Source organism: Hippoglossus hippoglossus, chromosome 3 (assembly GCF_009819705.1).
Source record: "Hippoglossus hippoglossus isolate fHipHip1 chromosome 3, fHipHip1.pri, whole genome shotgun sequence".
Taxonomy (NCBI): domain Eukaryota; kingdom Metazoa; phylum Chordata; class Actinopteri; order Pleuronectiformes; family Pleuronectidae; genus Hippoglossus; species Hippoglossus hippoglossus.
The window spans coordinates 1,633,656-1,645,749 of NC_047153.1; the positions used below are offsets into that span (position 1 = coordinate 1,633,656).

Genomic DNA, 12,094 nt, shown 5'->3' on the forward strand with positions numbered 1-12,094 from the left:
TTGCCTTTCACTCAGGAACCACGCATCAGGAGACTCTCGGCTGAGACACAGAAATCTCTGACACATTCACGTGACTGTTGCAGGAGGCAGAGTCAGGACATAACATATAAATGCCGCTGCAGAGAGATCACATGTTTTTGTTACAGCACATCAACAGCAGACGTTACCAAAGCTCTCGAATCTCGTTCGTCTTCGTCCACATCTTCTACATGTATGGCTCCTCTTCTTCAGCCTGAGATATTTGCATTCTTCCACTTTCACCTCTGTCACTATTTGAAACATCATCAACACGTCCACCTGGTCACTTCTCACATGGACTCACTCTGACCTTATCCAGCGTTTACACACGGGGGCTGCAGGAGAAACTCCGGAGAATGTCCACAGCAACTGACCTGGACGTTTGTGTTCTCACATACAAGTGTCTGGACCTCTCTCTCTCTCTCTCACACTCACACAGATTCTTTAACACATAATTAACAGTGTGTGAGACGCCTCAATGCTAAAGATCATATTTCACTGAAGAGAGGAAATTAAAAAAACAGCTGCAGAGTTTGACACTGATGGTCACACGACCTGTGCTGAAACATGGGGTCTGATCTGTTTAAAAACGACCTGTGTTAGTTATATAGAGAATTAGCTGATCCAGGTCCACATCTCACACTGATCCAAACCACTATAATTCTAGACTCAGATCTGTCCCCAGGTTGTTTGTGTTTACTGTGACCTGCTGCAGCTTGTAGGAGGACAGAGAGACGTTCTCCTCTCAGGATCAGTCCCATGCGTCTGATCTTATCTTTGTCATAATTGAAATCACAGATGAGGAGAGATCTGAGTGTGGAGGAGAACATGCTGCTGGAGCTCGGGGGAGAACAGACGTGGTACCAGGCAGTGATGATTCAGATAACAGTGAGAAAGACACAGGAATGTTACACATACCGACGCTGTCAGAACACATCCACTCTCATTCACACCTCACCTGAAGCTGAGAGCATTAAGCAGCAGAGGAAGTCAAAACACACAGGCCCTCGGGCGCAGTGTGTTTCAGTATCATTACTAAAGAGTCAGAGCTGCAGCTGCTGACAGCATCTGGAATCATCCCGGGTGCTGACAGCTGTGGTCACGTGTGGTCACATTTATCACTGACACACATTCACTCTTTTATTATAGTTTTATTAAACTGAAACTCTGACACCAACTCTGATACTAACGTCCGTCCTGAGTTATCCAATCACAGGTGTTCAGGTCTGAATGGATCCAAATGTGTCCTTAATGTGTCTGAGATCCAAGGACCGCCTACTCAGCTGACCTCTGTTTCAAATGCTGTTTTCAGAAATGAACTCAGGAAAATGTCCAGAAAATTGTGTCTTGACATTTTCCATACATGACGTATAAATTCTGCTGTGGAAAGCTCAGTGTTTTTGTTTGGTGACCGTCCGTCACGTGTTAGAAACCTCATCCACACGTCCACTCGCTCACTGTGAAGACATCTTCCTGCTGTATTCTCACTTGGACTCACATGACATTGTCCAGACATTTCACCAGGGGCTGCAGTAAATGTTCTAGAAAATGTCCAGAGCTACTGATTAGGACATTTGTGTTATCACATACAGTTACAGTCCCTCCAGGACATTTCAGGACATGTCCGGACTTTAGTGCAGGTTTTTAAATCAGCTCGACTGCAGACACCCGCTCATTATCGTCCTCTGCTTTAACCAAACGTTCTTTACAACGTGCACTCGATGTGCCGTCCTCTTTGTTTCCACAGGAGTTCACACCTTCATGTGACGGGGGGGTTCGTCCTCTCACCATGAGGAGAAGACAAAGACGTCCAAACCTTGGCAGCTGTTATGAGGCGGGTGCAGAGCAATGACCTTGACTCAGAGTTTGAGAGCGAGCAGATTAGATTTGAGCGTTAGTCGCAGCAGAGACGCTGAACGCTGCGTAACGCTTTCACAGAACACGAACAAAGAGAACAACTTCAGCACAACTGAGGTAAATCCTTGTTCCTGATCTGAGACTAAAACGCTACAGCAACATAAAGTCCTCTACAGATGACTCTTTAATGACCTGAGATTTAAGACAGGAATCATCTCCATGTTGAACTTCAGGTCAAAACAGAGAACAAGTGATCTGACACGAGTATTAAAAACTCATCAATAAGAAACGAGTCACAGACTTGCTGTTTGTTTAGAGTCTTTGTTTCAGGAAGAAGAGCTGCACCGACCCAACCTGTTCCAACAACGATCTGTGTCCACACCAGGGTTCTGGCTCTGTGTCAGTTTTAATCCCCATCCACACGAACACGCCTAAAACACACTGAGCATGAATGTATAGAATATGTAAATAAATTCTTTATTTAGAAGAAACATGAAATATAAATAAATATAATATGAAATATAACATTTGATATTCTTGTGTTTTAAGTGTCTGAATCTTTGATTTTAACTTGTGTTTTATTGATTTAGGATTTTCTGTTGACAGATTTAACTGTCATTAAATATGTTTTTCTTTATAATGTTAAAATAAACTACGATGCACATATGCAGTTGAGTAAACGATTGCAAATTTAAATTGTTCATCTGTTTCTCCTGAAACTCTTCAGCTCTGTGAAGTAGGTCAGAGAATTTAATGGTGCAGGAGGATTCTTCTTTTAACGGGTGTTAGATTGAGGCGGGGGGGGGGGGTTTCGATTTCCCTGACAGTTTTTTTGGGAGGTTGTTTTTGGAGGCTTCAGGTTTCAGGTTGAGATGAAGGCGTGTTAAAGATGAATTCTCTGGATGTCTCTTTGTATTAACACCAGGACCGTGTCGTCCTGCCCCTCAGGACTGTCCCATCCCAACAACACAGAACTCAACACCACAGACAAAGGACACTTCCTGTCCCTGACGAGTCCAGAGACGTCTGTTGTCAAAGGAAGAAAAGACTTTCAGGGTAAGGACTTCCTCTGACATCTGACCAGAGAGGCGGCGCGAAAACAGCTTCCATCAGGACCTTGTGTGAAGCCGAGTGGGTCAGTCTGTTAATGTGAGACAGAGCGGAACCAGTCCACAACATGGACACGTCTGCACCAGCCTCAGACATTCAGGTCACAACAACACCTCCGCTGCTGAACCAGTCACTCATTTAAAACTGCATAGATCGCTCCTGTTCTTTAATCATTGCAAAGTCCATCAGCTCCAGGTTTTATAGAAAACCACCATCTTCAGATATTTCAATCAGTGTAAACGTCTCGTAAACATTCACTGTCTCCTAAAACGTCTTCAGCTTAGTGTTCACTGGTTCTGAGTTCATGTGGAGACAAACTCAACAGAGGCTCCAGCAGTACGAGTCCATTACCTGAACATTCCTCTTCACCACTCCCCCACTTTACCCAGCAGCCCCTGGACAAGTTCAGACGTCTCTGAGGAAGAGTCTGAACACGTCTCCTCTTCATCGCCTCTCCATGAGAAACACAGCAGAGTGAGACTGGACTCTTTTGCACCTCGTTTGGTTTGGACAAACTTTTCAGTTTAGTCCGACCGAATCAAATGGAACAATGGAACAAACACAAGAAGCTCGGTTCAGACTCTCGGGTGTACCGCCCTGAAGCTCACTCGCACCTAAAGAGGCTCGTGCTCCAGCTGCTTGTTACTGAAGGGGCTGTTTACTAAACTATAACATAAAGTTTAGATCACAGCAGCTGATTGTATATCATCTGTCTCCATGGTAACCAGGTAAACATGACACATCAAGTTCCTCTACAAGACAGACAACACTTCTCACAGAGCTGCTGCTGGTGTGTACGAGTCAGAAACATCCTGTCTGTGTATTTAATATCTACAGTAACTTCTATCAGTCGACCACAGGAGCTCAATCAATCAATCAATCAATCGTTCAACCAACTAAAAATGTAATGGCAACTATTTAGATATTTTTATATGAAGAGATTTATGAATTCGCTCCACATAAAGCAAAACAAAACTGGGGATTTCTAGAATAAAGTTCTGTGTAAATATTATGAAAACAAAATCAGGACCATTTCTCTGTGAGAACATGTGAAAGTCATCTGAGGGTCGGGGCAGCAGGGATCAATCGTCCAATCACCCTGACAGGGTTGAAAGGTTATTGAAAGGGTCAAATACAATAAAGCTGATCAGTAAAGCTGCTTTCAGACGTGGATGAACTCCGCAGCTCCTCATAACTTTCTCCGGAGGAGATGCATGTGAGAGGCTCCGCAGTTTCTGTGGAGTATCTCCAACTGGCCTCCCTCTATCAGAATCCAGGAGGATCCGAAGGTAGAACACATCTCCAGGTGAAGAAGCTGTGAAACACGCGTAGAAGACACAGACGAAGACGCCAACAGAGCGTGTGCTGATAAGAGCCGTCACCGTGTTGTAAAGAAAATCAAGTGATCTTGGCAGCGGAGTTTATACGTCACTTCCTGTCTCTGTCTGCTGCACCCGGCTGCTCCACCTCTCGCCTGGATAATGCAGAGGATTTGTTGCTGATGATGATGATGATCAGTTCTTCTATTGATCATCAGACGTTGTGTCTGTGAACATGACCTGTTGCATCACATATTAAAACTAGAAGGTCACTCAGTGGAGCTCATATCTCCATCAAGGCTCAACACTCTTCAATTCAATCAAGCTGCACCAAATTACACACACTGATAAATATCAATCCTTGTTCAGGCTTTTTTCAGCAACATCCATAAATTATTCTCTGGTAAAACAGAAATTGAAAGTTGCTAAACTGCGGTTGATAACCACGATGTGAAGCTCAGTGTCAAACTGTCCAGCATCAAGCACAGTGAGCAGTGCTGGCGACGCAGGTTCGTTATGTGCATGTGTGAAGTTTACTGAGGCACGTATTTAAACACACAAGCCTTAGTGCATTGATGTAGTGAGCATCAAAATAATCACAATAGTTGCATCACTATGGGGGGGGGGGGGGGGGGGGGAGAGAGAGAGGAGAGAGAGAGAGAGAGAGAGAGAGAGAGAGAGAGAGAGAGAGAGAGACCAACACTATAGTTTGTGTAGGAGTCATTTTTGAACATTTTAACAACACCGTGATAATACTGATGACTGATAATTTTGTTCTCTACGATCAACATATATCAAATTTTCACACAGTTTCATGGAGAAAGACAAACTGAGGAGAAAGTCTCCAGAGATCCTCCACAGGTCATGTCTGAAGATGGCTTTACAATCAGACTACAGGAGGAGCCGAGGGACAAACCACACGACCGTCCACAGAGACAGGGACTGAGATTCAATTCATGACCGAACTGTTTCTCACTGTGACAGACGAGTGTCAGTGAAACGTTCACGTCAACATGAAGGAAACTGTTTGAGTCCCTGAGTCCTCAGACACTGATGACATCATCAAACGGCCACACACACAGAACCAAGCTCACCTGTGAGGTAACAATCACACCAGACTCAGACTGTCCACTGAACCACACACAGCAAATGTTTAAAGAATACACACACTGGTGGTAACCTTACACCCCTGCAGTCCCCATCCCCCACAACACACACACACACACACACACAACACACAACACACAACACACACACACACACACAACACACACGTGCTAGAACCTGGAGTTAGACAGAGGTTACATAGTGTTTGTGTGATCTTACCAGGTTGTATTCAGTGTGTGTGACCTTACAATGTTGTGTGTGTGTGTGATCTTACCATGTTGTGTACAGTGTGTAGTCAGCAGCTGTAAAATCCAGTTTGAGTCCATGTTCCCCCCTCTCTCTCTCTCTCTGTGTGTGTGTGTGAAAGTCTCTCCTCAGTCAGGTCTGAATTTCTCTCATTCACAGTTCAACCTCTCACATATTAAGCCCCTCCCACCAGTTGCCCCACCACCCTACCCCCCCTCTGCTCTGTGTCTCCCTCTCCTGGCTGTTCAGTGTTACAGTAGATTAATCCTCATTCTGTCAATTCATCAACTAAAAGTCAATGAAACTTATTTTAAAGTAAAAAAGATTTTTTTTAAATGAACTGGTGAATTATGCTGAAATTTAAATGTTGTAGAAAAGAACTTTTCATTTCTGTCGATGTTGGCGCCTCTGTGGACAAAAGTGTTTCCACTTCACCTGTCGTGAAAAACCTTGGTCCAGACAACATGAGACACAAGTGAGTTCAGGACAAACACAAAGAAAACACCATGACACATGATATAAGATGATAGAGTTTACATCCTCTCTGTCTCTCTCTGCTCCAAATGTAAACTGAAAGAGGGAGAGATTCCTGGGAGCACCGACCAAAGCACGACAAGGGGGGGGGTTCAAAGATCAAAATACTCTACACATTCTTATATTGGCTGGAGTCAAACCACACCACAGCACACAGCTGTTTGCAGGATGCATAGTGATGAGGTAATATATTGTAATTCTCATTCTGATCTCATCCAGTTGGTGAGGAACAGACTCAGAAGTACTGGTCTGTACTGGTTTAGCCTTTAGCCTGTTTCCTCTCCCTCCCCCGAAACATAAGCTTTTCCAGCCTGACTGTTGAATATCGTTGATCTGATCTTAGCAACAAACTGCAGAGTAAACAACCTGCTTGATGTTTACAAGTGAATGGTCATGTGACATGTTTTCCGGTGTGTTAGTGTGGACGGACAGATTACTTTAAAAATGAAGACAAGTCGGTGTGGAGGACGTGGTCTCAGAGCCTGATCAACGTCTGTGTGAAGCAGGAAGACGCCGGTGGAACAGATGCAGACACTGTCGTGTTACACATCACGCCTCTGATTACAGAACGCCCGCACGCCGTCTAAACTCACACAGTGGGACAGAGATATGTTGACTGTGTTTGGTTCAGTGTAAACAAGCGAAGGCGGCGTAATGAGGGGTCGTCTTGTTCTTCACTGCAGCGGAGGAGACTGTGAATCACAGCAGGTCTGAACCTGTCATTACTCCACAACTCTTTACATAATTACAGAAACATTATGTCTTCTACTGATTCAACTGAGAGTTCAAACTCATAAGCATCACAGTGAAAGTGTCCAGTGAGCACTGAGATAGACACCAGGACAGAGATAAACCGGGACAGGGACAGACACCAGGATAGAAACAAAGACAAACAGGAACAGCGACTGAGATAAACCAGGACACGGACAGACTCCATGACAGGGACAGACAGGGAATAGACAGGACACGGTCTGTGCTTTGTGTTGTTTCCATGGTGCTGTTACAGAACTTAAACGATAACAGATTGTCACTCTTTTCTAATCGCACGTAGAACTTGGTGTTTATTGTTAATGTGGGAAGTGGGGAGGGAGGACATGCAGCAGGGTAATACAGCCCGGTACGAGGTGCCCGGGCCGTAGTGGACACCCGACAGTTGGTGAATGCATTGGGGGAAGTATGAACCGAATCAGGCAACATGAGCAAGATTAGGTCGGTTAGAGGTTATAAATGTTTTTCATACATTTTGGATTAATTGCCAAAGTGAGTTACAGTCAAAGTAATCAACACTGCACACACAGGTAGAGCAGAAGAGTGAAAATAATACAAGTCTCTCATTAAAGATTGTGTTAATATGTTCGTTACCACACTCGTTAGCTCATGTTAACGAGCCCACAGGTAAACGTGTTAACAAGTTAACTGATCCCTAACGAGCAGCGCTGAGGAGGCGATTTACTGACCCGAGATCAGATCATCTTTATTTATTGACAGGTTTTTAATGGTTACAGATTCAGTGACTGGCGGATTCAACCAGACCAACAGAACTTTCACACTCACTTTCTACACCAACGGTCTCATCCTCCCTAGGAGACGGTCAGAGGTCAAACGTCAGCTCCACAGACCTCAGGTCAGTTTGATCCTTCACACAGCGAAGATAAATTCATCACATCAGGTCCAGACGACACCGGAGACCTTACTCCAACATGAGGGGGGGGTTTAACCACTGGACCAGGGCAACATGTGACCACATTCATTCAGACGCTAACCTGCTGCTACCACTGCTAACGTGAGCCTCACTCTGCAAACCAACATGACATTGTTCCCACACACGCTGATTAAACTCTCCAACATCTCTGCTGTTCTGCTCACTGACTCTTCAGTTTTCTGACTGTTCTCCAACTGTTCTGCTCCGTCACATTTCTGTCTTTTAATTTATAAATGTCCATTTTAATGTGTAGAATGCACAGATACACCAGCTGCTGGAACACGTGTAGTTGTTCTACGTGTTCCCTGAGCACGTCCTGTTTCCCTTAGGAACAACTAAGGTTCCACTCAGACACATGGTGACAGACTGACTCTACACATTAATGAAACAACAGGTCAAGAGCCTCGACTGGTCGTCAGTGCTGAGGTGGAACCAATGGAACCAGCCTGTGTCTGAGGTCCACCCCCCCCCACACACTCATATATATACACTAACACATTCTCACACACGGGCAGGCCCCCACCTGAAGGAGCTATGCCGCCTCTGGCTAAGTTATACTCTGCTCACATTTTTTAAACGCCTCAGTAAGAAAGCTCAGAGTGTGTGTGTGTGTGTGTGTGTGTGTGTGTGTGTGTGTGTGTGTGTGTGTGTGTGTGTGTTATCTTAAGTGTTATCTGAAGTACAGCTCTGTGACTGAGCAGTGAAGCCTGTGCAGTGAGCAGTTCTGTTCCTGAACAGTTTTCTGTGGGGGGGGGGGGGGGCGAGTTACTTTCATAAGCAGAAAAATGCTGCATCAACAGACTTCCAGGATTAATCCATCATCTGGAGGGGAAGTCTGTGAAAACTGCTGGGTCTGATTTATTTAACATTCACTGAACGTTCCCTCTGAGTCGATCACATCGTCTTAAAGCAGCAGGTCAACACAGGGAAGACATCAGAGAACAGGGACATTTCAACAGGTTTGGACTAAATGCTTCACATATGAAAACAAACACATCCGTTTGAAACCATGAAACCGTCACTGCCCACATGCTGGACGCCCATGTGTCCTCAACATTGACATGGTTAAGCAAGACATCCACTTGAGGGCAGCGCAGAGTCCAGATGGGGTTGTGGTAAAGAAAAAGCGACCACGTAAATGACATGTTTGTGCCAAGGACCATTATTTAGACGCCTGTAGTTTCTCATCAACTCACAATTCCGATAAAAGTTCCACCATTGTTGAAATTTTTATCTCACTTGAACTATACTGCTCCGTTTCGTCTGTATCCGTAAACTCTCAGGAGACGTGCACGAATACGGACTAAATGAATGGAGGGTCCGTCCAGTTCTGTATCTGACATTGGTATTAATGAGCTTTGATGATCAGGTGAACAGAGATCTCAGAACTGTGGACGATTCTTCCTGTAAGGGGGGACGGGGGATACAGAGGGCTGTGATCTGCCTCCATCTTGACTAACATCCGACTGAACAGATGTCAAACACAAACTCATATTTCTACTTCAAGACTTTAACTCTCTTGTGAAACTCGGTGTGGTTCATTTCTTCCTTGTGTCTCTGTTTCCACTTTCTGTCCTGGTTTGTTCCTGTTGTTTTTTAGCCATAAAATAGAAACGGTTCGTTTTGGCTCCAGTTCAACAGAAAAACAGACTGCGATGACATTGTGAATAAAATAAAAACATCTGAAATATGCACCAATGTTCTCTTCACTTCCTCACACACATCACAGCATCTACCTGTCTGTAAAGCACACGCACACGTTTCACTGACATTCCAGGAATTCCAGGACACATTAAACATGTGCAAAGACACCGCGATGTCCCCGAGCCTCAGACTGAACCACAGATAACTGGGACCATGAAACTCTCATCTTAGTTCAACACTTTTTTACTGGGTAAACTCACCCTGTGCGACTGGAGTACGACTCCCTCTCAGCTCCTCTCAGCACAAAAGTAAAGTATTCCAACCCTGAGGCAGCACCAGCGACAAGCTCCAGGACAACGCACTGTGCATGGGGACAAACACCGAACTGATCAGAGGTCAGTCAGTAGAATCAGTAGAGTACTGTTGAGTGTATCTCCAGCTCAGAGAAAACACACAGCATGTGTTCACACAGGAGCTTCTTAACAAAATAAACGCCCTCAGACACAGACAGCTCCACCCCCTGCTCTCTCTCTCTCTCTTTGTTTCTCTGTGTCTCTCCCTCTCTCTCTTTTAGAAGCATGTGATTCTATCAGATTCATTGAGTTCCCCAAACAGCTGGCACACACACACACACACACACACACACACACACACACACACACACACACACACACACACACACACCACACACACACACACACACACACACACACACACACACTCACCCACCCACACACACACACACACACACACACACACACACACAAACTAGGTGTTGGCAGCAATAAGAGGACATCAGGTCTTTAAATAGTGCAGCGATCTACGACACCTCCACAACAGTGAGAGTTGATGGGAGACCAGAACAATACAGACACGCGATTCTATACTGGAACATTTTAGTTTTAAATCTCATCACTGTTGCTATGGTTGCGCTCGGCATCCACACTACTCAGAAATGTCCTTTTTCTAATCAGTCAAGACTCGACAAGTGAATGCAACGCGTTTCTTATACTTAATGTCAGTAACAGTTGCCTTCATGACACAACTGTTAAATGAAAAAACTTGTGTTGAGGACACTGAACTCTGCCTGACCAATCAGAAGACAGTATATTCCACAATTCAAATGTTTTGTTCCTTCAGATGCTTCAAACAAACGCTACAGTTTCATCAAACAGAGGAAAGTACTGAAAGATGAGGAAACCATTTTCTGCAGAGTCGCCAACAACAACCCAACTTATCTGACAAGTGAGGTAGATCAGCTAGCTAGTGCCCTTGTCTGATCGTAGCATCGTGAGGGGAATCAGTGGAGAAGCTAGCTGTAGCTAATTATCAGTAAGTCACACAAGCTAAGGTTGCTAAATCAGGGCTGATGATCAGGACCAGGGTTTATCTAATGAAACAAATAAAACTTAACTACAAAATAACTGTCAAGACGAAGTGGCTGATACTGAAGCAGTAAATGTAGTAACTTCTCACCAAAAACTTCATCAGCACTGAGGCTTGACATGATGAAAATCTGCAGATTCATAATCTCAAGGACACTTGGGAGAAACTTCAGTGTTGTTTGAAAATCTTCACACATAATTCATTCATATGGCGTTAGCAGGGTTGCACATGCACATTAGTATGAGAAGTGGAGAAAAATATGAATAATGTTCAGAGATTTAATCTCTTTCGAGATCTTTAGCTGGTGTCTAATGTCTCAGATTCATAGTCAACTTTTTCTCTGCTGACATATTTCCTAATTAGAATGACTGAACTTATAACCGTTACTTTGGTTTTAATGAGTCACTGAGCAGATCAGGTGATGTCAGATCAATCTGAAGCCGTAATATTTCCCATCAATCCAAAATATCCGACGGCTACACTTCACCGACTAATGAACATAAAGGTGAAGTTGGAGTTTTGCTTCATAACGTCAGTGTGTGTGTTAAATTCAACCTGTAAACACACTGATGTTGCTCCTGTCCTGTGGGATATCGTTGTATCTGCTAATGCTAAGTGGCAGGTGGTCCTCCCAGCATCAGTGACCTTTGAGCTTTCAGGGTCTCCAGTGGTCACAGGGGACTCTGAGGTGTCTCTGGAGACAATGAATGAATAAATAAATAATGAGGAACACAGGGGACACAGCTGTGTCTCCATTACACTGAGAGATGAACACAAGGTGGACCTCAGTCCGACATACGTGACACGTGATGATGTCATCAAGACACCAGGTTATTAGTAACTGAACAGTTGACATCTACACTCAACTATAACAGTCTGGTTCCATTATATTTTACAGAATAAACAATGCAGAATAGATGTACATTTATTTTTATGTTTTATGTAAAATTCTTACCGTCTCCTGTAGACTGTCCTCCAGGTTGAACATGGATTAAGTCTGATTCTGATCAACTGATGTTAAACCTGCAACAAAACAGCACCAGACGTCGCTTTAAAACACACACACTCATGTTAGTGCTGTTTACATCATGGAGACATCATGGAGACATCATGGTGACATCATGATGAGACCAGGAACAGTTACGCAAACTAGCTGCGTGGCGTGATGCTA

At 44.2% G+C, this 12,094-nt stretch overlaps 1 protein-coding gene across 3 annotated transcripts in view; it reads right to left on the reverse strand.

Annotated features, from left to right (window-relative positions):
- Positions 1–12,094, reverse strand: part of LOC117752070 (rho guanine nucleotide exchange factor 40-like) — a 36,800-nt gene that overhangs the window by 5,597 nt on the left and 19,109 nt on the right. For 2 of the 3 annotated variants that reach the window (XM_034569238.1, XM_034569230.1), the window contains exon 3: positions 11,879–11,946. In XM_034569238.1, the coding sequence (XP_034425129.1) occupies positions 11,879–11,911 (33 nt within the window). In that variant the 5' untranslated portion in view covers positions 11,912–11,946. Of the gene's footprint in view, positions 1–5,685; positions 5,762–11,878; positions 11,947–12,094 lie in introns of all 3 variants that reach the window. The other variant, XM_034569246.1, reaches the window with a different exon arrangement.